We start from the raw sequence: 26907 nt of genomic DNA, 5'->3' as shown, positions 1-26907 counted from the left end.
ACTCCAGATGAATCCCGACTCATTTGTCATGTGAACTTGTAGTGTATTGAAAGTAACATTTTGTTCATGAACTTATCTAGAGAACAGTGTGCTAGCATACTGCAAAGAGTTTTTCTTAAGCGGAAATGCCCCGTCTGCGTACCATCAACTGTCCCCAGGTTCTAGTTGATGGAGGCTGACAAAAGGCATTAAATATGATAGATGTGTCTATCATAGAACATCCAATAAGTTGTACAATGTCAAACACTTAGAACAAAAGCTTCAGAGTCTACACGTCTGTATAATAAACATTTATTCCAATATTTCATGTCTGACATAACTTTGACAGCTGTGGTAGACTTGCTGCATCAAACTTGAGTTTCAGTTGCTTTCAAATGATTCATATTTGATCAAATCAGGTTAATAAACCAGAGGAAGATTTTCTTTTTCCTCACATGACAGCAAAGATATGTAGGTATTTTTATTTTTAGGATGCATAGAACAGAAATGGCTGATCACATTATCGGTAAGCATTAATTGTCCAGAGACATGGATGCACACATGCATGACCATCTGCTCTGCTACTCATTGGATCGATCACTTCAGGATGTTGTGTTGCATATGCCTTCCAGACAATCTGTCCATTTGACAGAGCTTCCCTTCAGATTTTGTACTCAATCAACATTTATAGACACTCTCAACCAGAGCTCTGTGAGAAAAACGTGACAAAAACCAAACCAGCCATCAGCGGCTCTTCGTCATGCAGACATGGGGAAGATCAGCCTCTGGAGATTAAAATGAACATCAGAATGGAGAAGAAATATGGCTGAGGTAACTTTGAACATAACCTTGTACCGTCTCAAAGTGACAGCTGGAATCTGTGTGATTTCTGGTTTCACTTTTCTGTTTTTTTTTGGCAGCAGTGCCTCTTCAGCTCATCTGAATGCTCTGAGCTGCTGGACCTGCTGACTCCCATCAACACACAAAACTGCTGTGGCCGGTTCATTAAGACAGCATTCATGTTTAAACGTCAACAGGCACAGTTTTGAGGCCTTCATTAAAAGCAAACTCAAAAATCCTGTTAGTTTCACACATCACAGAGGCTGCTGCTTCTTTCACATAAATGTTAAAACTGGTATTAATATTTGACTGCCGTCAGAAGTTAGCATTAAACTTTTTTTTTTAAAACAGAACTTTGATTTAGTTGGACTAAGGCGGAGTCAGCCCACCTGAAGGTTGACTGATGATCAGCTAATAGGATTTGTCGATTAACTGTTGAAGACAAATGATTGTTCTTGCAAATAGAAGCTACAGCTGAAATGGGAAATGTGGGTTTGATCAGACTGGGTTCAACTGATGGTGGAGCAGAGACGTTTGTCAGAGTTTAGGTCCAATACCTAATGCAGGCATCTTTGTGTAACTGTTGGAATCTGTATATTTGTAGATCGTCTGGGGCATCTGCTAAGGATTGTGCTTCTGGACCAACAAGTCATTGTTTCTGCAGATAGAAAGCGGTACTTAACTGTGGCATCTTTTTGGGAAGATTCCTTATTCGAGGGAAGAATGATCTCTGTTTTTTTTTTCCTCATCTTTTAGAATAAAAGAAAATGCAAATAACAACAAATGTCAAACCTTTAGTTGGATGTTCCCAAAGCTGTGTAAATAAGATACTCAACATCTGTTTAGGAGCCAAGATGGTGTACGACTGTGTGCATTAAAAGCACATTGACTGGTTCCGTTTCAGATTTTAAAGTATCCTTTAGAAAAACGGTCATTCAGAAGGTTTGTCAAAAATGCTACAGTAGAAAATGGAAGAAAACACTGAGATCCTGCTGCATACTGGAAGTACAAATGTGTCAAATTCAGTAAGAGAATTCTAAAAGTGATGGCCCGCTTTACCGTCAGTCATTCCAGCTTATAAACAAAACAGTCTTTTTTGTGGGAAAGCATCACTTCCCTGGTCCCAGGTTCTCTTTACATTTGGGTGTTTTCACAGGATGGTATGGCCACTTTTCAAATAACTGAATACAGAAGGAGAGAAAACCTGTGCTATGCCTTAAAGCAAAACAGTACTTTCATTAAAAGATTTTTACACTATGAAATACTCACACACACAAAAACACAATTAAATTGCATAATGCTTCGTAAAGTCATCATTAAAACACACTGTGAAACATGCAACTTCATCTGGGAAATGCTAAATCATGTTAAACATAAAGCAAAATATATTGATCATATACAGAATATGATTGATCCCAAACTCCTGGCTTTGGAAATCTCCACAGATCGTCACACCGGTATTGAAATGGTGGTTACAATAACACGTGTGCCAAAATTTCAAGTATTTAAACATTTTTACTCTGCAACATGAAAACAAATTCATAGTATAATATTTTAGACTTGATAAGTGAAACTGTCAAACGTCTCCACGCTCAGAGAACAGTGGAACAACAGTCACAGTAAAAAGCTGCTGGTTACTGAATGGCACAGAGGGAAATCACAGCCCGACTTCGCTGCTGGTTCAGCTCATGCAAGTACTGAGGGGGATCAGATCAGCAACGTGGCCCACTCCTCCTCAGCAGAGCCTCCAACACACTGCTGATTATTACAACGAGGTATTAGGATGTCATGACGTGATGCTGATCACACAAATGCTACAAAGAAGTCAAGTTAGCACTGCTGCTAATGTTCAGAGCAAACTGTGCTACTAATTCATGTATTTATTTAAAAGCACACAACGCACAATTTAGGAGATGCCTGGTTGACATCAGATGTGGCCACAATATTAGTTTGCTTTCTTCTACTTTATTTGAGTTTATGTTGTACAACTCATTCTTTGGGTTTAGGAGAAAAACTAAAAATGTGAACTTTGACCATGCTTGGGAATGCTGAATGTGTGTGAAACCTCCCGACTCCCATCAGGTGGTCCGTACCGTGCCCCAGTACACTTGGTTCTGTACCGCGGAGCACTTTAGCCATTGATGAGAGCTGAACAGAGCAGGGTGCCTCCCTGAACCAAGTCCTCCAAAGAATCCAAAACCGAAGACAACAATGTGCTACAAGTCAGATCACAGTGGAAAATATAAAACACACTTTTTATTTCTTCACTAGACTTCCTTTATCTGGGAGCCAAGCTTTTTTTCTGAACTTTTTTTGGTGTAGTCCCTGCCACCTACTGTCAGTGCTGTGACAAACACTGTTGTAATGTCAGTGCTGTTTCTCCTTTTAGTGCTGAAAGGTTTTGTATGTCTACGGGTTTCAGAGCCACACAGATTGAGGATTTTGGCAAACCTCACACAAAGTAAACATTGGTTTCAGTGCAAGGCGCAGCATTGCTTTCATTGCTACAGGACGGAGGCTAAGCACACTTCGGTTCAAACTGTTTTCTGTTGAATTTGTCGTTTCTGAGCAGAAAACATGGAAAATAGAAACTATTTGAAGTCATCGTTTTAAAGTTTTACAAAAGACTTTTTTACTTTTACAATTATAGAATTTTTCTGGGTTTTATCAAACAGTGTAGCACCACCTTCAGGTATACACACCACTTACAATGATGAGACGTAACACCTGTTACATAGTCATAGTCTGAATGGAACTGTTTTGATTCTTTTTTAGAAATCTACAACTAGCTAGAGAAACTCTTTCCAAGTGTTTATATATGTATATATATATATTTCAATATATGTATATATAATCATTATTTCTTCAACCTGCATGACTGTAAGGAAATGTTTGCCTCCAGTAAAAACTACAGGCACAGACTCAACACCAACAAGGGTTTTTTGGGCATGACCACAGCACACAGTGAGAACTTCTACAAGACTTAAATGCTTGTGCTTTAGTGTAAACTAGTACAAAATCATGCTATGGAAAACCTCATAACTTATGTACTCTGACCATTTACAGTGACAGCTGGCTTTTTACCAGTTTTCCGATCTTTTTGGCTACATCTTGATCGGACCACCATGTCTCTCTAGACTTTAGTCTTTGAATGCGGGGGTCATGGATGTTCCCTTGTAGAAAACATTTCGAGCAATGTCCGGGCTGTTGGCTCTCTCTGGAACCATGATCCTGTTGTTCCCTTTTCTTCGCAGTGTTGACTCGCGACTGGAAGCAACTGAAGGGGTTTCTGAGGCGGTCTCTCCACCACCTCCGGACGCAGAACCTCCTCCGTCTCCCGGAGTGACCCGTATGGTAGAAAGACTCTGTGGGTTGGGTCTCTGCTCTGACTGGCTGGTGCTACTGCTCTGGGTGTGGACAGTAACTACAGGTGTGTTTCCAACTGCGGAAGCCGTGGTAACGATGTGATTGCATCTCTTCCTATCGATTGAGCCTTCACGTATCGAGTCTGAACTCTCTGAGTCTACGTTCTGATCACTGTGCTCAAAGGACTGTCTCTGACCTGCTGCAGCGGTCCCGGGGGTTGCGCCAGCTCCAGTGCCATGATCCAGGGAGCGCCATCTCCATGATCCACTGCCATCTGTGGATGGAGGTTGAATCACTGGTTTGCTATTTTCAGGGTGGGCCTCTACCCTCACAATGGCTCCAGTGCTCCCTGAAATGCTGCGTGAGGTGCTGCCCAGTGAACCGGAGCCTGTGTTGCTGGTGAGGTCTTGATCAATGGGTGCCCTGCAATGAGGAGCACCCTGGCTACTTCCATTCTTGTTCACACCAATGCTGCTCTCATCTAAGCTTTTGGAATGTGTTTGTAGTAGCCCCTGCTGCTTGGACATGGCAATCACCTGCATGATTCGAGGCTGACTGTTTGGTATGTTTCCGTTAGTCCTGCACACTGCTGCCATATCTGCTGCCCTTTGCCAGTTAGCTTGAGCGGTGCTGTTTACCGCTGACATCCTGTCACTACCTCCATCTCCTATTGATTTCTGGGAGGTGCTGCTGTAAGGCTCATGGGCCTCCTCTGGGATGTGGACTAGCTGTGAGGAGCCCGGTCTGGACTGCATGGATATCCTGGTTCCTCCTGCTATGCCACTGCAGTTAGTAGGCAGAGTGGTACTAGTACCCGGGGGCAGGCTGGACATGTATGCGTGGCTGTCGAGACCTCCGTTTAGGCTCACTGCAGAGGGTTCAGAGCTGGACCGAAACTCCATGCTGCCGTGGTGGTGTGCATGCTGGGAGGACTGGCCAGACGCAGAGTCCACAGAGGACGAAAAGGACTCGGACACCAGCATGGAGCACTTGTGGTTGTTATTCTTACTCTTCCACTGAGACAGAAGCTGTTTGGAGCGGCTGGAGTCCATTGAGGCGTGGTGAAGAGTGGCAATGTGACGTCTGGCAGCTTCCTCGTACATCGAGATGGCTTGAGGGGTGTGAACGCGAGGGAGGGTGTGACTAAAAGTCATGACAGCGTCTTTGTTATGAGGGTTGCAGGGGGAGATGACCTCAAAATCTGCACTGGAGCGTTTGAGGCTTTCGTCCGCTCTCTGCTGAAGGCTTTGGTGGAGCACGCCTTCAGAGTGGGAGGTGGGCATGCCCGGCTCACTCACCATGCCAGCTTTGACCTGTAGGTGATGGAGAATGGTCTCCTGGCCTAGGTGGGGCATGGAGCAAGAGGGCTGATGTACAAGCAGAGGGGGGGTGCTGCCGGTCTCTTCACTAGACTGAAAGTTTCCAACTGCATACAGACCCTAGTGACACAAAAACACAGGAACACCAAAGGCTTATTTGAAGTCAAGTGTGATCCTCACATCAACTTTGACAGTGCAAACAGCCTTTGCAGTGGCCGACCTTTACGATTGTGACAAGATAAGACAAACAGAGATGATCTGAGCTAAAGTCATTTATTTGCATCCACAGCATCCGTGTTTCCTCCATGTTCGTTTAGGCCAACATTCCTAAATCCTCTCTGATTTGTCTTCTTAGTCACGGCTGCATATGGGCTGTCTGAGGTGAAAAAGGGGGAAACCTGTACGCGCCATGCATGATGCAAGTGACCTGCATGAACTACAACGGCCATAGACAGCTTGGTGAGTCCGTAAGGCGAAAATGTTTCTACAGGCATGCTGCGGGCGACATGTTGTAGTGCAGTGGACACTTAAGCAACATGTAAGGGGGGGGATTCAGGTGTGTCATATGGATCTTTCATGTTCAAAAACTCTACAGAATCCACAGGAAGCTGTTTCTGCTGCAGCCTTTAGGAGGCTCGTCAGCTTTCAGGCCCAAACACAGAATTGATTTTTGATTTGATTTCATTTTTATTTTTTGTTTTTAACCATTAATTGTAGTCAATACAGGAAAAAAATCCCACAGATTTATCAATTTCATTACAGAAATGATGAAATGCATTGATACATTCTTTCTCTTTCGGCTTTTCCTATCAGGGAATCTCCACAGCGAATCATCCTTTTCCACCTCAATCTATCAACTGCTTTGATACATAAAAACATTAATTCATGATTTCAGTAAACAGAAACCATTATATAAAAAAACACATGATCACATTAAACCAGTAATTATTGCTACACGTTGGAGATCAAGTCAAGAAAATCAATAGTTATTGATTATAATTAAAACACTTCAGTAATCATTATTGCACAATGTAATAGTCATAGGTTTTAGTTAAAAGAGCTTTGATTATTTCACCACAATCAAGTTCAAACATGGATTTGGAATTATTCAATCACCTGTTGATCCTTAACTCCTCGTATCTTCATACTGTATCATGAATCCACAGAAAGAGGTTAAAGGAGGCTTACCAGGTACACGGCAATCGCACCTCCAATCAGAAATCCCAGGTAGACGTCTACAGCGTGGTTCTTGTACTGAATAATTCTGGTCAGCCCACAGATGATGGCGCTCATCACAAATGAGAAGACCAGCAGAGGTTTGAGCAGCTTGGAAGAGTCCGTGAGTGTGCTGTTGAAGTACATCTGTCAACAGCAAAGACATCCAATTTTAAACCATCAACTTTCCATCTTTGTCTTTTTGGACAATTTGTTCTTTTAAAATTCTGACTTTCAGATATTTTTAAGTCAAACGCAAAAACACAAGACGAAACCATCGGGACTTGTTTATTATCATTTACAAGATTTGAATATTATCTGGATGAAAGTATTTCATTTGACTGCTTTTCTTTGTCTTTCTGCTGCCCCCTTCAGGGGTCTCCACACAGAATCAACTACATCTAACTCTCTCCGTCTTCCTCGCCCACACCAACCATCATCATCGTCCTCCATCCAGCTATAAAGAAAGTTATAGCCCTTTTTAAACTCAGAGGAAACATATTATTAACGATAACAGAGTCTTTAGATCGTTTTTTTTTCACAGGATGGCTGGGTCCACTGGTGTGACCATGAATTTCTTTTAGGCACACCATTGAAAAGTGCAGTTCCATATGTATGGAAATGACACACAACAGCGCTGGATTGTACCGCCTTGTGGTTGCATTATAGAGCCTTATTCCCTACATGGTAAACGCGAGGCTTCAAACGTTTTGTATTCTTATTGTCACTTTATTTCTACAAATACTCACCGAAACATAGACGGCAGCAAAGGAGGCAAGGGTAGCATGCTGCGATGGAAACGATTTTCTGAAAGACATAGAGCAGCAGAACTGTGAGTCGGCTAACATCCTTTAGCTTTGCTCTCATGATTCCTGCCTGTCTACATTTAAAAATGAGACAAGCATGCAGTCTGCTCTGCTGTGAGCTGCAGCTAAATGCTCCGCTTGAGGGAAAGGGAACCAGTGGCCCAATTTCTCTCATGGCTCCACCCAGTGACCTACTTCTGACACCTCTACATCGTCGCTTCCATAAACCAGAGCCCAGCTCTTACTCACTGTACGTGCAGAGATGAGCGTATCTTTCATTTTTATGTGCAGCATCTGTGGAGTCATAAAAAATTCATTTACACACAGACTCATGCTGCTGTGCTTCTGCATGAATCCATCCAGTTTTATAAGAGGTCTTAGAGCATTTGTAGACCACAAATAAAATGTTCCATCCTGCATCCAACAGGGAATGCTGAGCAAGACACCTAAACTCTGCTGTTTTAAACAAAAAGCATACTCAGATCAACAAAACTGTACTTAAAAACCTGGGCATGCAGTGGAAATCATGACCCACTGAGATCGCCTGACTCATGCCTTCTGTATTCCAAACCATTTTCATTTTCTACACTCAGAAGTTAAGATGACAGCTCTATTTTTGGGCGGACAGTCCAAAGCTTGCAGGTGAAGGCTGAAAGTTGGGTTGGGTGCAGTGAACCCAGTGACGGACAGGACATAACGAAGCTGCAAGCCTGCATTAAGTCTGCTAGTCCTGGTGCCAGTCCCACCAGTGACATCTGGTCCTGGTTTCCGTCTGGCCCATGCTGGCACCTCCCGTTGAAATGATTGACCCCTAAACTCATCGTTCTCTGCCTGTTTTGTCTTTTTACAACATGTGTCGAGTTTATGATAGCAAAAGCCATCACACAGCCATTGATCCGTCCAACAAGCTGAAGAGGACCCCCCCCCCTCCTCCTTCAAAGGCATCGTATTCACTGAAAATGTCAAAAGCAAGCGGTGACATTTTGATGCCCTGTAACCCTGCTCCACGTTTGTACCTTCCATTCATCCGTGTTTACTTATAACGTGTTGAAATGATGAACGGGGGGGGGGGGGGGGGGGGGGGGTCAGGGTTATGACTTTTTGTTTAACAAAGACAAGAACTACATGTGATGGAGATAGAGTGTAAGCAATGATAACTACATAGCCCCAACACCTGTCCTCTGCTGGACGATGGCTTTCTTGAAGGGTCTCCTTCTGTTCCTCTTGTTCTGCTTTCATTTTCTCTTCAAGCCAAAACTTTTCATTTGAACTTTTCAGCAAAGTTAGAAGCTCTGGGTAAAGTTTTTAGAAGCTTTAGGAAATCAGCCCGTGGTCTGATCTTAGCTCCGCCTATGTTTATAACTTCTAGCGTTGTGTCCACATGACATCGTGAGTCTGTCTTCTTGGTTTTTTTATGATACCTTGTTTTTCTTAAACACCCACTCCCGTAAAAAAGGTGTTTCTGGTGTTTTTAACATGTTCTTGTAGCATTTTCCTCATGATGGAGGACAGATATAAAAGAACTTAAGATCAAAACTGTGTATCTGAGGATTTCTTCATTCAAACTGTGATGAATCAGGACTAAAGGAAATGCAGTTGGAAAAAGCTTGTATTGTTACGTGGAAGCAACAATCAACAGGAAGCGGTCTTCCTGCTCTGCTCCATTCTGATCCTCCACCTGCAGACCAACAGATCCATCAACGTCTTTGTTTTCCTCGTCTGAGCTGGAATCTGGATCAGAACTGGACGGATGGATGGATCTGATTTTGCTGCCATTTTTGTCGGGCCGTTGATGTTAGCTTGGGGTTGTGAGGAGCTGTAAGCTAGCGGAGAGTTAAAACGAAGGGACGATGGTAACCTCAGGTGAATTCCTAAGGAACTCCTGCCGCTCTGCTGAAAGTGTGTCCTAGAAAACGACACTGGTTTTTCATTTTGCATCACTTTAATTAAAAACCCACTGGAAACACCATAAAATGAAGATAAAACTAAAGTTGGAGTGGGACTTTGAGTACGTTATGAAGCTGTTTGGCTGTTTGCCTTGTTGCTCACCTGCCTTGGGTGATAGCTTTGGGATCTGCTCCAGAGCAGATGTCCTCCATGATGAAGGGGTTCTGCTCACAGCTGAGGCTCAGTGTGGTGTAGTTGGGCTTGCACACAGTGAGGAAGTAAGGTGCAGGGTAGCCAGTCATCAGCTGGAGGATGTCTGTAATCAGGGCTGTGGCACAAAGTCCAAAGGCATGAACTCCTGTGAACGTGAGGACAGAAGCTTAACTCAACGGGACGCATCAGATGTGCTGACAGGGCGAGAGCTTTGCACGTCATCAGAAAGTTCAGAAATGCTTTAATCATTTCTGTTTGGAAAAGACAAAACCACCTTAGAGCTCCAAAAGTCTGTCTAAACTGAGACCCCAGTAATTTTGGTTTCTGGTCAGACATGCTCACAGTCACTCATGATATGAAGCTGCTGTGTGGAGGACAGGAGGAATGTCGCTACCAACAAAGCGGATGGCTCTGCGCATGAAGGAGTTGAAGTTGCATCCGGCGGCGTTGATGTTGGCCTCCGCCGTGGCGCCGTTCTTCTTCTGCGACAGGCAGCAGAACAGGATGGCCTCTCCAACCATGATCTGTGAAGGCAGAACCGCACGTGTTTCACGTCTTACAGAGACGCGGCAGGACTGTTTGATGCCATTTATACTCGTGATTCTTGGAGTTTTGTAAATGGAGCTACATTTCAGCTGTACAGCACCTTCCAGATTATTATGCAGATTATATTTTTCTACGATTTTTCTAAAAACTGAATGCGAATATTTCACTACCCATTTTTCTAGAAGAAAATCGTTTTTTTTAGTCTCATGTAAACCAGAAAGTAGGTTTTTCAAAGCAGGAAAGCTGCTGACCTGGTTCCTTCTGCACATGTAATCCAATGAAACCTGATTTTTAACCAGGTGTCCTTCAGGAACAAGATCACATATGAAGATTTGTAATCCACCGTTTTTTTGATTTGGTTAGAACTAAGAAATGTGGATGAATATGAAACATTGTTATTTTAAAACCATTTTAAAACTTTTTAGAAACACTTTAGCTCTTGGTAATGCTTATATTTAAATTATCACGCTGCTTTATAATTAAGTCTACAGTCCATCATGTCAACTGAAAGTACCAGAGCTACAAAATATGCATTAATATGCTAATAGGCTTTAAAAATCCACTCCAGTCCGACTTACTGTGATGGCCGGTCCAGCAAAGGCCAGGCTCAGCAGCATCAGGAGGGGGATAGCCTCATGGTGAGGGTCGATGTAGGGCAGGCTCAGGCTGCGGTCATGACAGTTGTAGCCAGACTGAACTGGTTTGAACACGTCCGTCCACTCCAGGAAGTAAAGGCTGACCACTGACGATACAAGGATCGGCAGCTGTGGATCAAGATGGACAGAAAATCTGGTCAGAGGTCACAGGAACGATACCAGAAGCTCTGAATAACTCTAAAGGATCAATACTTGATCCACAGGCAGAGAAGCTTTTGCAGCCATACCCTTATGGTTCACTGGTTATGCTCATTTGACTTTATAGTGAGCACAATTCATACAGACCAAAATGAGGAATTAACATTTAACTGCACCCCACACCCCATCTCCAGCAGCTGAATTCATTGTCCTCATCCCCATGTTGCACACAAGTAGCACAGAACTCATGTTTATTCATCTGTGCTGAGAACATAACATCACAGGGATTCATTCCCATCTTTGAAATGAAGTCAGAATAATAAAGCTGGAGTTTAATTCCCAGTCGACCGCGTCTAATGCTCCAATGCTTTGCACGAGCGTCTGATTTGGATGAATGCTTGGCTGCTTCAGGGCTGCAGCTGACTTGTCGTCTCTTCAGTGTGCGGTGCACTGAGAGCTGGTGCCCTTCAGTGACAAATCCTGTCCAGCAGTTGGAAAATGAAGGGGGTAAGCACCAAGAAACACTGTCCTCTTTGAACCAGCACAGCTCCTAACCACTCCAACTCCAAAGAGTGAAGGTAATGAGATCCAGAGGAGCCTCCTGCATTCTGTAATGCACATGATCTACACAAGATGGCAAAGTTCTAAAACATGTCCTTTTTTAATTTGCTTTGAACCAGCTGACACTTTAGAATTCTTGCTGAATAAGCGGCAAAAAACTGTGAACAAGTCAGAGCATATTTAGCATCCGTGCTCGCTAACACCGACAGCTCCAGCGGTGGGTGAACTCTTTCTGTCAGCTGTGAGTCACATCACGCTTCGTCTACATCAGCAGGTTTCATTTAAAAACACCTGAAGTATTTCATTTCATCCACCACTAAGGCACAATCCAGTTCCCAACATGGCCTCATTGAAGAACATTAGGTCATCAGCATAGAGGTGAACCAAGCGTGGACAACGCAAACATCCTGACTTCAGTGTCTCTGCACCTATTGTGAAAATAACAAACAGAAGCACTAAAGGAAGGAGTTATTCTGTTTACTGAGATACTATAACCTAAAAGCTCAAATACTTTGTCTTTATAACAGTTATTATTAATACAGTATAACTATAACAATCACTATGCATACAGTTTTCTTTGACAAATCCACAAAAAAAGCACAACTGTATGCATACTTCTCTCATGTTTAAAAGATAACAAACGTTACATAAACAAGATTATAAATTCACTATTTTCTTCCACAAAACCCACACAATAAAATTCCAGACATGTTAGATATTTTTATCTGGCATAAGGATGTCAATCTGTGTTTGTAGGAGTGATTCTCACTTAATTCTATCAGAGAATTCATCTGTTTTATCCAACAGTTTCTGTAATCTCCTCCAACTAATGTGGTGGTAGCAAAACAATAAAACCAAAAAAGACTCAGTCATATTAAACACACATTTCATTGCCTTGCTTTTATTCAAAACTACACTAAGAATGTGTATTTTTATCTACCCTGTTCCTTTTTGTGACTGAGATTATAGAATGTTTGTCGGTTTGTCCTAAAAAACTGCTGAGCCTTCCAACAATGAAGAGAACAGAGACAGAAAATAATGAGACCTACAGGAGAACAGGTGAAAGGTCATTGGCCCACAACAGTGGGGAAGATCATGGCTGAGGGGTAACGCCTGTGCTATCCTAGGCACGTTAACGTTGGTAGTTGGGTCAACTAGACCCACTAGACAGTGCTCTGAACTTTTTTTCTTCAATGATTTGTGATCTTCACTGGTGTCCATGGATTACATGAAATCTTTCCACCTTTATCCACCTTTGTCGTGGTAGGGAGAACATGTCAATGGAAGGGGGGGGGTCATCTAAGATAGAACAAGGGTTAAGGAAGTTGGAAAGGGACTCTACTCAACCCTCTGCAGAAATAACGACCCCATTGCAGCAAAACTGTACCTGATAGCAAGCAGAGAAGCAGACCAGACGTTATCACTGGCTGAAACCAGAACTCTAATACACAACACCAGGTTTTTTTTATTTAGTTTATGTCTTTTTTGAAGCAATCATTTAGCCAAATAAATGTATTTTTGTATTTTTATTTTTGCCAAAAATCCAACTCTATACTTTCAACACACTTTAAAGACAACAAGGGCTGCGAAAGGACAGAGTTAAAGAGCAATGCAAAATACAGAAGCAACAGAAAGTATATTTAATCATCAAAAGCACACAAAATGATTCAAACCCATCAGAAAACAACACACATCTTCAGGTCAAAAGCCATTTTATAAAAATGTCTTCAAGACTTGAGACCGCAGCAAAAAGAGCTGCTCCTTTTCAAGCTTAACTCACATTTCAATCCCAGACGTCGGTTTCATCTAACCTGTTTTACAAAACAATGCTGAGTCGGCTCACTAAAGAGCACCCACAGAGTAACAGCCCGTCTGCTCAGCTGTGACCCAAAGTCTGTGAGTCGGATGCGGCTCATGGCAGAAGTCAGCGCTCAGATCCACTCCTGCCAGATATTCACTCATTTATCAACAGAACTCACAATACTGAGAGCTACAGCATCATGTTCTGGGACAAAATGAATCCTCCATGTCAAAAAGCGCTCTGACGCTGAGTTTGTGGAATAAAATTCCATTGAAGCTTTAGTGAAGCGGCTCGTGGGTCACAGCGGTGAGTCAGGTAAACCACCAGCCGTCTCTCTTTGGAGGACCAACAATTTGGTGTGCTTTGTAGAAGCACAGCTGTGGAAACACAACCACATCAAACACAAAGCTGGGTTTCCAGTGAGACACATCTTTATCATTCCAGTTAGGTATAAAGATGTGTCTCACCAGAGACTGATTCAAGACACTGCAGAGAAAGGCAAAACATCTAACCGAGTCCTGCAACAGTTTAATGGGGAAACGTTTGAAACATTACAGATTCTGGTGAGTTGCAGCAAAGCTGTTGTGTCGAGACAAATCTGCAGGAATTGGTGGGATCTCAATGGATATCGTGAAATCCTGAAGGGACGGAATATTGGCCTACAAGTGAACAACAGACAGCAACACCTGACCCACAAAACAAACAAGCTCACTTCCCTGGACACAGTTCAGCAGTGTGTCCTGAACCGTGATGAAGAAATCGCCAAAGCAACGCCGGGAAGGAGCAGCTGTTTTCCTCTGACCATGGAAACATGGCTTCAACTGTACAGACTAAGCATTCGTCTCAGGTTCAGATGTGTCTGAAAAGTTCAGAGGGCATTCCATGTCAACCAAAGACTAGAGAATGAGTTGACAACCATTCCAGCTGACTGTGTCAGAAAATAGGGTTTTAGAGTGTTCAACCAGTCAAAATGCTGCAGGAATAACTGACTTAAGAGAGCGATGGCAAAGAGAGTTCTGAGTGATTCTCCTCATTCTTTCTGCTCCCTTCCTCTGAAAAGCTCTGCTTCCTGTGGGAGATGGTGTTCAGCGCTGGCCTTCTGTCGCCCTACATCTGCTAACAGCCATCCTCCTCAGTCTCACCCCATTTTCTCTCCAGGTTCAGGATCTTTTCGTTCAGTGGATTGAATCTTTGCCCTGTCCCTGGTCACCTGACAGTTCCTCAAGGCTGCTGTGACGCTGCCAGAAGCTGTGAACAAAACCATCACAGATGTGGAAGTGCTGCTCTTCCACTGTGGCACTGCTGATAAAGCAGGCTGGTAGTTGAATTCCCACCGCAGAGTCTTTACAGTCCCAGAAAGTGTTGAAGGTTGTGTTGTCATTGTGGTCATGCCAGCAGCGTGGAGCTCTATGCACACTGTGCTCTTCCTGCGATGCCACTGTGATGATGAGGATGATGATGATGTCTCTCCTGACAAGCTTGCAGTATTTATCTTAGCGTATAGAAGAGAACAAAGCAGAACCACAGAACTCCATACAGCATCCTATTGGAAAGTATTTGGCACATCACTTCACTACTTCTTAGTTAAATGGATAAAGTGTTTCCCTGAATGTAACCAGGAAGCTGCATAGGAACACGGGTACACAACATGTTTAATATGATCCCTGTGTGGGAGACACCACAAACAAGGCAAACCAACCACTCCCAATTTAAAAGAAAAAACAGAATCACAAAGTTGACATGTTCTTTTCGGAATGGCCTTGGCGAGGATTCATAAAGACGCCCTGGAAGCTGTGGGATGCCTTTGGCTTTGTGAGGTCAGGTCATTCCGGTCTGAGGGGAATGAAGGCTGACGGGATGAGCCCCCCCACACACAGCTGATGCTGAGGAGCAGCATGCGGGTGCTTCTGGACTTCCTTTGCCCCACATCACTGTTGCTTAACAGAGAAGGGGGGGGGGGGGGGGTTACCAATCCAGCATTCGGGTAAATGGACTGGATCAGTCAGAACTGACATCCACCTGCAGCTGTACAGGGGTTCCGCTTTTCACATGTGCATGTTTGTCTATGAGTGGGGGTGCTGGTGCTGGGGGGGCAGGTCAGCTTGTTTGGACACTAAGCTACATGGGAATCCTCTGAAGCACAAAGTGATACCAGTCAAGCAGCTCATTTCCCGCTGTTTTTCCACTGGCAGGCTTCTTCCTTGGTTTGGTCACACACGATATGATCTTCTGTGTCTCTGCAGCTTCACATGCTTCTGTTAATGCAGCTTTGAGGAGAAGCAGCCTGGGGAGCTTTGCCTCCACTGAGGCTGACAGCTTCCTTCATTTTACTCATTGACTTTTCTGTTTCATTTGCTGCTTCTTGGTGTCGGGATCAATGTTGAGGCTTCGCAGCATCTGAAAGGCGGGTTGCAGGTGAAGACACACAGCGTACCGGTAGACATGCATCTTGGCGGTGGAGCACTCCACCCTGAGCAGCTGATGAGATGAACGGCCGACTCAGTCATGCAGTAACCCTGAGCAGGCTGGATTCCATCCTCCACTGGCTGCAGTGACTTCTCAGCACTGACCCACTTTACACGGGCCCTGCTGTCTGTGAGTCAGGCCCAGAACCGTCTGAGCGGCTGCAGCTGATGGTTGTGTTCAGGTGGAATCTTTTTCTGAGACAAGCGTGCATGGAAATGTTGCTGTCATGCCGACTGCATCAAAGCAGGATCCAAAATACATGAGGCCAGGGTGCGCGTGACAGGCCGGCAGTGAAGTGGAGCGCGCATAACGCGCGCAGAGGAAGAGCACCGGTTTCCACAAGCTGCCTGTTCCCGCATTTCAGCCGCTCTAAAAGAGGACACGTATCTGTCCGCGTGCTCGGCGCCGTGCACGGCTGAAGGACAGCAGGAACGCTGGCATCGCTGCTGCTTTCCTGTCTGCAGAGGCTGAACCTGGACGCAGAAGCAGCTCCGCTGTGCGTCCAGCTCCTCTGTAGACCCTACAGACCCGAATGGCATCAATGTTTGTGGAAGCCGCTCCTCAGTCAGTGCATGCGCGCGGGCGCCTCCATCCATGCTGCCTCCCGCGCGCACCACCCGCGTCCGCAGCTCAGACCCCAAACTCACCTCCACAAAATAGAAACACGGCAGCAGGCTGACGCTGTCTTTGGTGAGCACCCCCTTGTCCCGCGCAGACATGGTCAGGCCTGTCAGTGCGGATCGTGACGGGGAGGACAGCTGATGCTCCTGCGCGGATCAGGGGCGCTCCTCCATGCCGCGCGGCCGGACGCTGGAGACACAGCAGCTCACGATCCGGACTCAGCCTCAGCGCCCCGGCATTCAGTCAGGATGGGGGGAAACCCGCGGCTCGGTTCTGAGCAACTCCACCCACCCAGCGGAGAGGACGGAGCTGTGGCGCAGGCGCGCTGACATGAGACGTCTGAGTGTGACCTGTCACTGTCACGTGACAGCCTTCGGTCACCGTTCACGGAGCTCCTGCCGTTAGAGGGAACACCTGCTGCAGGCTCCGCTCTGCTTTCACTTTCAAGATGACATTTTCTTCTCGCTTTAGCTCGAAAGCCAAGAAGGTGACAGACAGCCGGCAGAAGGACGCCCCCTGCAGGCCGGAACCGTGACTGCATGCAGAGTGTTTGATCCTGTCTAACATAAGCGTCCACGATTGTGTACGGAGGCCGGGACGTGTGTTTACACTGAAATAATAACGATTACTGAGAAGAAAATGTGAAATAATAAAAAAAGGAAGCTCATATTTTATGTGGAAGTATTACGGAAATATTTCAAGCCAGTTCTGCTTCAGCTGTAGGTCTTTGACAGGAAGTTTATTTTAACCACATTCATCAAACAACTACGGAGCCCATGTCCTGACATGAAAAAATTAAAATAAAACTCGTTCCCACAAATTAAAATCTTGTTTGCACAAAATACTATTCCGTTGTTACGGTTTCAGTCACTTTGTGTTTTGTTCCTTGATTTCCTGTTTTATTTTGTAGTATTTCCTGTTTTGTTGTTGTTTCGAGTTTTACCTTGCCCCATCAGTCCTGAGTGTTTCCACCTGTCTCTTGTTGCCTTGTATGTATTTAAGTGCTGTCTTTCCCTTCCTCCTGTGCTGGTCCATATTGTATTCTACCCCGGTTTTGAGTCTTTCTAGTGTTTCGAGTTTTGCCTGCCGTATGCAGTGGTTTTGGTTTCAGCTTTAGTTTTGTTATTAAACCCCGTTCTCCTGCAACCTCCTGCCTCCTCTCCTCTCTGCGCCTGGGTACTTCCCATTCCCTCCGTAACATCCGTTCCCTCAAAATAATATAGCGTTCCCCCGAAATGATTAACTCATGCAAACAAAAATAATTAATTCTTGCAAACGGAATAATTATTCACATCAGTCATTCATAAACACGATATGCTCTCCATCCGGCCACAAAAGTCACTTTCAGCGGTAACTTCCGTGTTTTTGTGACCCACATTCGTACAAGAAAGGAAAAATAAAAACAAGAATGATCAATTTGTTATTGTCTCACTGAATATAAGAAAAATATCATAAAATTTATGATACCTAAGCTTGCTGCTTTGCCATACGATTCACCAGATACCAGCAGAGCTCTTTTGCTTGTCATTACAGCATTCAGGCAGCTGGCTGGCCGGTAGACAGACAGCAGCTGATTTAGTAGTTTAGGGTCGAATAGGAATAATGATATTCAGGACTTGTCTTTTATTAACATACTCTTTAGCAGTCGCTTTACATTCGAAGGCTAGCAGGCTACATGCTAACTAGCCGAACATTTATCCTGGTATTAACATCATAGATTTACAGCAGATACCTTCACATTTCTGTCTGTGTGTGTCTCATTACATTGCATTGAAGACACGGAGGATGTTTAGAGATCAGATTTATTTATTTTAAAAAGCACAAAAGCATCGGTAATCACGTTCATTCACATCCTTGTACGCTCTCCGTCCTTCTTGCTGCAAAAGCCGCCTCCTGCCCCTACTTCCGTGTCTCTGTGAGCATTCAATAGGGGTAAAAATAAAAGCAAAAATGATCTATTGTCTCGATGAAAATCAGAAATATAAGATTAAGCTGGTTGCTTCGCCTACTGGACTTATCTTTTAACATTTAGCATTACAAACATGGCTGTGAGCAATATCCCATCATGCATCACACATACCCAAAATGCATTTCGACCAATCACTGTGTCCCTGTAACTGAGGTGTAACAACAAGACCAATGATTGGCTCATCGAGATTGTCTGCCCTCACACCAAATGAAACTTCTCAAGTTGAACATTTAAAACTCTATTATGTCAACTATAATCGCAGTCATTTTAGAAATCTTTTCAGAGAAGTTTACGCAGTTGGACATGTTGAAAATCTTTTCAAAAGCTTGAAATCAGGAATTTCTCATGATGGAGGACATTTATTACGGAAGCTCTGAGCTGCCACTGCGAAAAATATTTTTTGGAACAGCTTCTCGTAATAACGAGAAAGTATCTCGTTATAACGTGATACGTTTCTCGTAATAACGAGAAACGTATCACGTTATTACGAGAAACCTATCACGTTATAACGACATACTTTCTCGTAATAACGACATAGTTGTTTACAGTAAAACGTCATCTTCTCGCGGGACATTTCATTCTCGTCTTGATGACCTGTGGGAAAAGATGGAGAATCAGCGGGAGCCTCTTTATTCCTTTTTAAGGGATAGAAATGTGTCAGAGGACAGAATTTCCACCATGAGGAATGACAAAGTAAGTTATACTTATGAAAAACATAGTGTACGTGAGTTTCATATCGATTTAATTTAGTTTTTTGTTACTGAATGAGCCTGCCGTGTACTGCGTAGACCTGAGACCAAGACCTCGTTAACTTAAGTATTGTAGTAGCTGCAAGGAAGCTCCTTAGGCGGGCGGTTGTCAAACAGCTCTTTATTAATGTTTCTGTATCTCAGAACGGTAACAGCACGAACCAACAGGCACAGCGAGCTTCTTCTAACTCCAGCGACAACGTTCACGAACGCACACGCACACACACCCACAGGTAGACCCCGCCCCCTCTCTCCCACCAGTCATCAGCCCACCGCTGATTGACACACACTGTGGTCTAGCATCTTGCAGAAAGAGGGGGGCGCCGGCCACCTGCAGCTCTGTCCAAACTCTGGGTCGTTACAGTATGTAATGTTTTAGAGTTGCAGGGTATAACTCTCTTCAGTATGGACGTGCTGTGTTAACTTCTTTTATTAACATAACTGGTAGCAATCGCTTTTAACAGAAGGCTTCGTGCTTCGTTCATATCCCATAATGCATTATTCTTATTGTCAATACATCTTTACCGTAACGGAGATGCATTCGAGTGCAGTAGGATAAACGTATATCAAAATATTACAAAGTACACCTCGATTAATGCTGTTATCCTAAGCTAATCATAGCGTATACTTTTATCCTGCAGAAATGACGAGTTGAGGATGATTATTTACAATTTATTAGGTGTCAACATCAAGCAGTTAATGTAGAACTTTATGTTGATAGCATTCATGAGCAAGTGAGTGAAAACTATTTTATTATTGGCTTCATCATAACATAAGAAGCCATGCCAACTAGTTATGTTTGATATTATGTGTAAAAACTACAACTGGAGCAAAAGCGCGTCCTGGTGGTGTGATGCACGTAGTGTAGCTCCAGATAGTCACAAACTGTCTTGATGCTTCTTGATGAATATGTTGCGTATACAATCCTACTTTTTTTTAAGGTACAGTAAACTACTGTTTAGTCCAGTTTAAAACAATTACTTTTACCATGAATAACTAATAATAAATTGTTTCTGTAGATTGACATATCAGTTATTGGAAGCATGGATGATGACAGCTTGGCCACCTACGTTCCAATCTACGGTGACAGGATTGCCACACGAAGGTTTTGCTCTGAATATAAAAAGAAAGGTGAGAGATGCACGCCAGTCATTGCTTCAAAAACTAAAAAGAAAGATGGGATTTGACACACAACCAGAAGGCCCTGACCATGGAGAACATGATACAACTCAAACACATCCAAGGGCATATTTGAAGAACAACAAGCTGGCTGTGAGAAAGACCAGAAAGGTTGAGTTAGGATGGATACGCGAAGGAAAGCAGCTACGCAAGAAAAATGGAGGTGGAACAAGGAGAATAGATTTGCCAAAGGAAGCAAAAAAGGCTGACATTTTAAGCATTGCAAAGGAACTATTTTTTCCAAATGGAAGATCTAAAAAGGGACAACTGGAGGATTTTACTTTTGATATTTTAGATTATCAAGAGGATGCAGTATTAGATGAAAACACCACAGTAGGAGAACTTTATTCCCTGCTAAAAATGGGAACGTTAAGATTTTATCTTTGCACAAGAGAACGGAAGGAATCAAGAATCCCAGAAATCAGTATTCCAGATGACCGCATGGACCACGATGAGCCAGAGGATGAAAACAGGTCCTCATATTCATCTAACTTCTCAGAGGTCCTGATAGGTCCTCACACTGGTGAACCTCTGGCATGGCAACTGGAAGACACTCTGCCCATTTCATCAAGTGATGAAGGGGAATCTGTGAGTCTTAATCTTACTTCAGCCACCCTGAACTTAAGTTCTGTGAACCAGTTTGTCTCAAACAACTCTGCACCAACGATAGCTACCTCCACTGAAGAGCCTGAACCTGCTCTTATGTACGGTGGCCCTGAAGTGCAAAGCATTCAACAAATCACTCGATACAAAAACATTTTTAAGATCACAACAACAATTAAAAAAAAAAAAAAATTTAAAAAGCAGCATTACATTTTAGAAAACAAAACAAAATTTCAGAAACCAAAACTTGAAAAACAAAAATGACAAAAAAAAAACATTTCAGAAAACAAAATTAATTTCCAGGAAAAAAAAGAAATATTAAAAAATGAAAAACATTTCAGTAAAAAAAAAATTCCAGAAAAAAAATGAAATATTAAAAAATGAAAAACATTTCAGAAAAAAAATGAAATATTAAAAAATGTAAAAACATTTCAGAACACAGAATGAATTTCCAGAAAACAAAACGAAATCTTCAAAAATGAAAAACATTTCCAAACCGGAAGAGGCAGGTACTATGGGACAATGCTGATTGGATGATGATTTTTGTCAATCATTTGAACTGAAAAGTATTTTAAATGAAGCGATGACGGATTTTATCGTCCAAACAACAATGTACTATAATAATCCACGTATTTCCCATTTATATATCAAATAAAAAATGCAGCAAACTGTTAATGAACTTTAAAATTATTTTTTTAACATTTCGCCTGACACACGGTCACCCGGAAGTAGTTTGTGAGCACTTTTACTTTGAACGCTGTGCGCTAATGTCTACGGCTGCGAGGTTCACGCTGTCAATCATCTTTAGGTAAGAATCAATTCTGTGATCTTTTCTTTTGTCAGTCACATGTCTCTAAGGATGTTAATTTTAGGATGTTAAAGTGCTGCTTTGAAAAGATAATTTCTTTTTATCTTGCGCATGCGCAAAAAGAACCCGATGGAGACGAACCGTCTTCACATGATAGCCGTTCCCGTTTTCGGTGACAACATGAGAGAAAAAGCTCAGAGCCAGCCTGATTCTGTGATTTATACAGTAATTACAGTAATTATATGGCATCAGTGTTGCTAAAAATCGACTTTAAGACTGAAATCAGTAAACAAGTTCTTATGGGAAATAATATTTAAGTGCATTGTATATTTTTGAACCATGCATATACACATATACTGAAACTTAAAAATGAACTTTAAAGTTTATAAAATACTTAATTGAATTAACATGTGATATTTCTGCAGGTGAAGTTTCTCAAAGCGAAGTTCCAGAAAGGTTTGTGCTGCAGAAGAACAGATGGCAGCTCTACATGGGAATACAAGAAGACTAAAGTCATTCATATCATTGTGCAGTGTACAGGCAAGTCACCATGATTTATGTGAAATGTAATCAATAAATATTATTTAACCTTAATATCTAATTTTTTTTTTTTTAAGTTGCAGGTCCTTTTTAAAAAAAGTCTTTAACCTGCTGCATAAGCCTGATTAGTTGTAAATGATGCAGTGGGGAGTGAAAAACGAAGCACAATTCCTGGCTTTAGCGTCGGGCTGATGATCTGGAAATCACATCTGAGGAATCGCATCAAACACTTGTACAACTCCAAACAACTTAATGTTCCTTTAAGCAAAACTCCAGTTTAAAATGTTCATATTAGACTTGCTTCATTTAGGAGTTTTTCCATGTTTACCATTTTAGGTTTTAAAGCTTTATTAACAAAGATGATGTTTGATTTTCAAAGCTGTTGTTTAGAAATGTTTTTTTGTCACTGAAAAAACTGAATGCTGATGTGAGGATTGTAATAATGGATATGAAAATAAACAAATTTGTTTCATAACAATGCAGTATATTTATTGAAAACTTAACATGAATACGTTATTCAATAACAGAAACAAAGAAACAGTTGTGGATTTTCCTTTATGGGCTTCTTCACGCAGTCAATCAAATGTTCCGTTTACATTCAGCATTTACTCAGCGTACCTGTCAGTCACATTTATTAGAGGAAAAAATGCATCTGGGAAAAGTCTGTTTGTGCTTAACACCTATATCAAAAAGAGTCATGTCAGGGAAGTTTTGTCCACATTGCTGCTCAGCATCACATCCAGAGGAAGATGCACAGGTAAGGAACGCCAGTTCCTGCTCGTACATGCTTGCAGCTTCCTCTGCACTGGACTCCAGCTCCATTGAAATCCCTGACAGAAATAAATTAATAAATTAAAAATCCCTGACAGAAAAACATCGGCTACCGTTCATCTTTCATTCAGGAAAAAGTTGAGTTCATCAAAATGAGGAGAAAATGGGTTAAACCAGAAATTCATTAGGGAGGGGTCAAAACACCAAACTCAGAATAAAATACATTATTTCAGTCTTATAAAAAATACATTCTAAAACAATTTGGTATTCCTCCTCTACGACGGAGTTTTAGGGCCACGGTGAGGAAAAAAAATTCTGGCCAACGTGACGAGATTAAAGACGTCATGTCGACTTTAATCTCGTCATGACGAGAAAAAACTCGGCACAAAGTTTCGAGAAAAAACTCGTCGTGTCGAGATAAAAGTCGAAATAAAGTTTCGAGATTAAAGTCGCAATGTTGCGCGACAGCAGTGAAGCTGAGTCTTTCAGGAGTATTCAGTGTTATGGCTAATGTTAGTGAGCTAGTGGCTTTGTATTTAAGAGTTTACGACAGAGTTTTATGGCCACCAAAAAAAAAGTAATTTTATTAGGAGATAAAAACTCGTAAACTTACGGGAAAAAGTCATAGATTAACAAGGAGAAAACCCCGAAGTTGTCTGTTTATCGGAGCCTAGCTTGAAGATGAAATATGTGGAGCCTTTTGTGAAGCTTTATTTCCGGATTATAGGTTTAAAACAAAGAGATTCTGAGTCTTTTGGCGACTCAAAATCAGATTATTGTCAGTGGAGCCGCCTTTCCGGGGTTCGGTGTATTGTTCAGTGTCAGTAAAGCGGACTTTCATCTGTAAAATAAGGAGCTCAGAGAAACGTTTGGGTGTAGAGGATCGCTGCAGCCTTTATTCTCCTTTTCATTCACACACCCTGAAGTTCATCTGTCACATTACGTCATGAATCTGTCATCCGATCACCAATGCGGAAGTAAACAGTGTTACATACGCCCACTGCTGCAGATGAAGCGACCCGTTTGATCATTCAAAAACAAAGATGAATGAAAATAGTCTGTTATATTAGCATTACAACGTTGAAATAGGCAAAAAAGTGCTGCTCCTCAGACGGAAGCGTCGCACAAACATAGAGATCTGGTCCTTGGTGGAGGAAGAAAGGATTCAAGTGAACAGCTGCAGGGATACCGATGGCTTCATCATCGGGCTGCAGTGATCCTGCAAACCAACCATCAATAAATAAAACTTTAATGAATCGTAAATCAATCAAATGAGCCTCCAGACATTTGGAACATTATCAATAAACATTCAGCTCACCTGTTCAACAAAGTTTAGTCGGTCTGATCTGCTGCTGCGCGGTGTTCACCTGCTGCTCTGCAGGCTCACTTCCACAATCATCTCGTAAATTTACGAGTTTTTTTCTCTCGCGAGCAATCTCGAAACTTTATTTCGACTTTTATCTCGACAAGACGAGTTTTTTCTCGAAACTTTGTGTCGAGTTTTTTCTCGTCATGGCGAGATTAAAGTCGACATGACGACTTTAATCTCGCCACGTTGGCCAGAATTTTTTTTCCTCACCGTGGCCCTAAAACTCTGTCGTACTCCTCTGCCTGAAAGACTAAAACGTTTTTTTTAAAGATTTATTTTACACTACAGACTTTGCCACCGTTAGTTACACACCTTTACATGTCTGATGATGTGCACATCCAGTCATTTACTGTCATGTTTCTGTGCACTGACACAATCTAAAGTCACAGATCTTAATAGTGTGAATAAGAAGCATTCATAAATGTTATTCTGAGTCACAAACTGCTGCAGTTTACCTGACAGCTTTGCTGATTTATGCTGCTGGTACACCTGTCTGAGAATCCTGCCCACGTGACCCCCCCTCTCCAGCTGATGAGGTAACCTGTCATTAACGTATGACTGAAGGATCTTGGATCTGTCTGTAAACACCCACCTAGAAATCACGTTTAACGCTACATTTATTAGATCAAACAAATGTGCCTCCATACCTTATCTGTGGATGGCGGGACTGCATTTCCTGATGTGCGCCGTCTTTAACACCCGTTTCTTCGCAGCTGCTGCTTCAGACAGAATCCTCTCACGACATTTTGAAACATTTGTAAACCTGGTTGGTGTTGATATTTCTGTGTGCGTTCTGTCATCACATCCGCTAAATATTCAAAGATTAAAGTTTATGTTAACGTTTTACCGTCCCTTTCTTTGTTTACCTGCAGAACGGACGTCATCTACACAAACTACTTCCGGGTGACCGTTCTGCTTCAGACGAAATATTCAAAAAAGAATTTAAACCTTCATTATCTGTTTGCTGCATTTTTGATTTAATATGTAAATGGGAAATACGGGAATTATCATGGTACATTGTTGTTTGGACGATAAAATCCGTCATCGCTTCATTTAAAATACTTTTCAGTTCAAATGATTGACAAACATCATCATCCAATCAGCGTTGTCCCATAGTACCTGCTTCTTCCGGTTTGGAAATGTTTTTCATTTTTGAAGATTTCGTTTTGTTTTCTGGAAATTCATTCTGTGTTCTGAAATGTTTTTCATTTTTTAATATTTCATTTTTTTTCTGAAATGTTTTTCATTTTTTAATATTTCATTTTGTTTTTCTGAAATGTTTTCATTTTTTTATTCATTTTGTTTTCTGGAAATTAATTTTTTTTCTGAAATGTTTTCATTTTGTAATATTTCTTTTTTTTTTCTGGAAATTAATTTTGTTTTCTGAAATCTTTTTTTCTTTTTTTATGTTTTGGTTTCTGAAATTTTGTTTTGTTTTCTAAAATGTAATACGCTTTTTAAATTGTTGCTGTGATCTTAAAAATGTTTTTGTATCGAGTGATTTGTTGAATGGTTTGCACTTCAGGGCCACCGTACTTATGCTCCCACCATCTGCTGTGTCTATTTTGTCAAGTTATGAAGGAGACTCGGCAGTTCTTCTTATTCCTTCTTCTGCCCTTGAGCTGGCAAGTCAAAGCAATATCACAACCAGTGATGTGCCATCTACATCCAGTGTTACTGAGCAGCCTGCATCTACCTCTGTGTCCCACATACCTAGTATGACTTCATCAGATAATGAAGCACACAGTAATACTGAGCTGTCCGGATATGACATGATTAATGTTAACATTAAACTTCATAGGACAATGCTTATGGATGAACTGATAACACAGTTCAAAGATCCCAGCTTGCTCACCTGTCCTTTAAAATTTAGTTTTATCGATGAAATAGGAGCAGATGCAGATGGAGTTTCTAGAGATGTCTATTCTGCTTTCTGGACAGAGTTTTTAGACAGTGCTGCTGAAGGGCAAGACATGAGAGTTCCATTACTTTCCCCAAAGTGGCAGGAGGAAGAATGGAAATCTGTTGGACGGATCCTTGTAAAGGGGTTCCTAGACCATGGCTATTTCCCAAGCCGCCTTGCACCAGCTTTCACAGTGGCGCTGGTTTTTGGTGAGCACTTGGTGTCACCTGACTTGCTATTTGAGTCACTCCTCTTTTACATCAGTCCAGAAGAGAGAGATCTTGTGAACAAGGCTTTGCTGGAGGATCTTCTTGGTGAAGAGCATGAGGAACTGCTTGATTTATTAGATCGTGTGGCTGCTAAATTTATCCCAACAAGAGAAAACTTGAAAGCTGTGCTTTTAAATGTTGCACATAAGCTGATCATTCAACAGCCAAAATATGCTCTTGATAAAATGTCAGAAGTTGCAAGAACAACATTTGCACATGTCTTCAAGAGCCAACTAAAAATTCAAGAAATGTATGAAAACATGAAACCTACAGCAAGAAAGGTTCTGAAATTATTAGATGCTAATCCTACTACACAAGCTGAGAGCCAGAGTC

General features: G+C 42.2%; 1 protein-coding gene across 1 annotated transcript; it reads right to left on the bottom strand.

Annotated features, from left to right (window-relative positions):
* Nucleotides 1–275: 275 nt before the first annotated feature.
* Nucleotides 276–17243, bottom strand: plppr4 (phospholipid phosphatase related 4). Its single transcript, XM_011473565.3, has 7 exons — nt 16441–17243; nt 10750–10935; nt 10020–10149; nt 9575–9770; nt 7469–7526; nt 6693–6866; nt 276–5624 (listed from the first exon to the last, which is right to left on the bottom strand). Exons 1-7 carry the CDS (start codon nt 16510–16512, stop codon nt 3960–3962), a joined length of 2481 nt encoding a protein of 826 aa, XP_011471867.1. The 5' UTR covers nt 16513–17243; the 3' UTR covers nt 276–3959.
* Nucleotides 17244–26907: the final 9664 nt, after the last annotated feature.

The sequence above is a fragment of the Oryzias latipes genome, chromosome 20 (genome assembly GCF_002234675.1).
Source record: "Oryzias latipes chromosome 20, ASM223467v1".
NCBI classification, from domain to species: Eukaryota; Metazoa; Chordata; class Actinopteri; order Beloniformes; family Adrianichthyidae; genus Oryzias; species Oryzias latipes.
Note: the sequence above shows the minus strand (reverse complement) of the source record. Positions and strands in the feature narration are given on the sequence as shown.

Coding starts and splice junctions, on each gene's coding strand:
- plppr4 (XM_011473565.3), bottom strand. CDS start 16,512: ATGTCTGCGCGGGACAAGGGGGTGCTCACCAAAGACAGCGTCAGCCTG. Junction 10,150..10,749: donor TTGCTGGACCGGCCATCACA/GTAAGTCGGACT, acceptor CTGCCTTCACAG/ATCATGGTTGGAGAGGCCAT. Junction 5,625..6,692: donor GTGCGATTGCCGTGTACCTG/GTAAGCCTCCTT, acceptor TTGTGTCACTAG/GGTCTGTATGCAGTTGGAAA.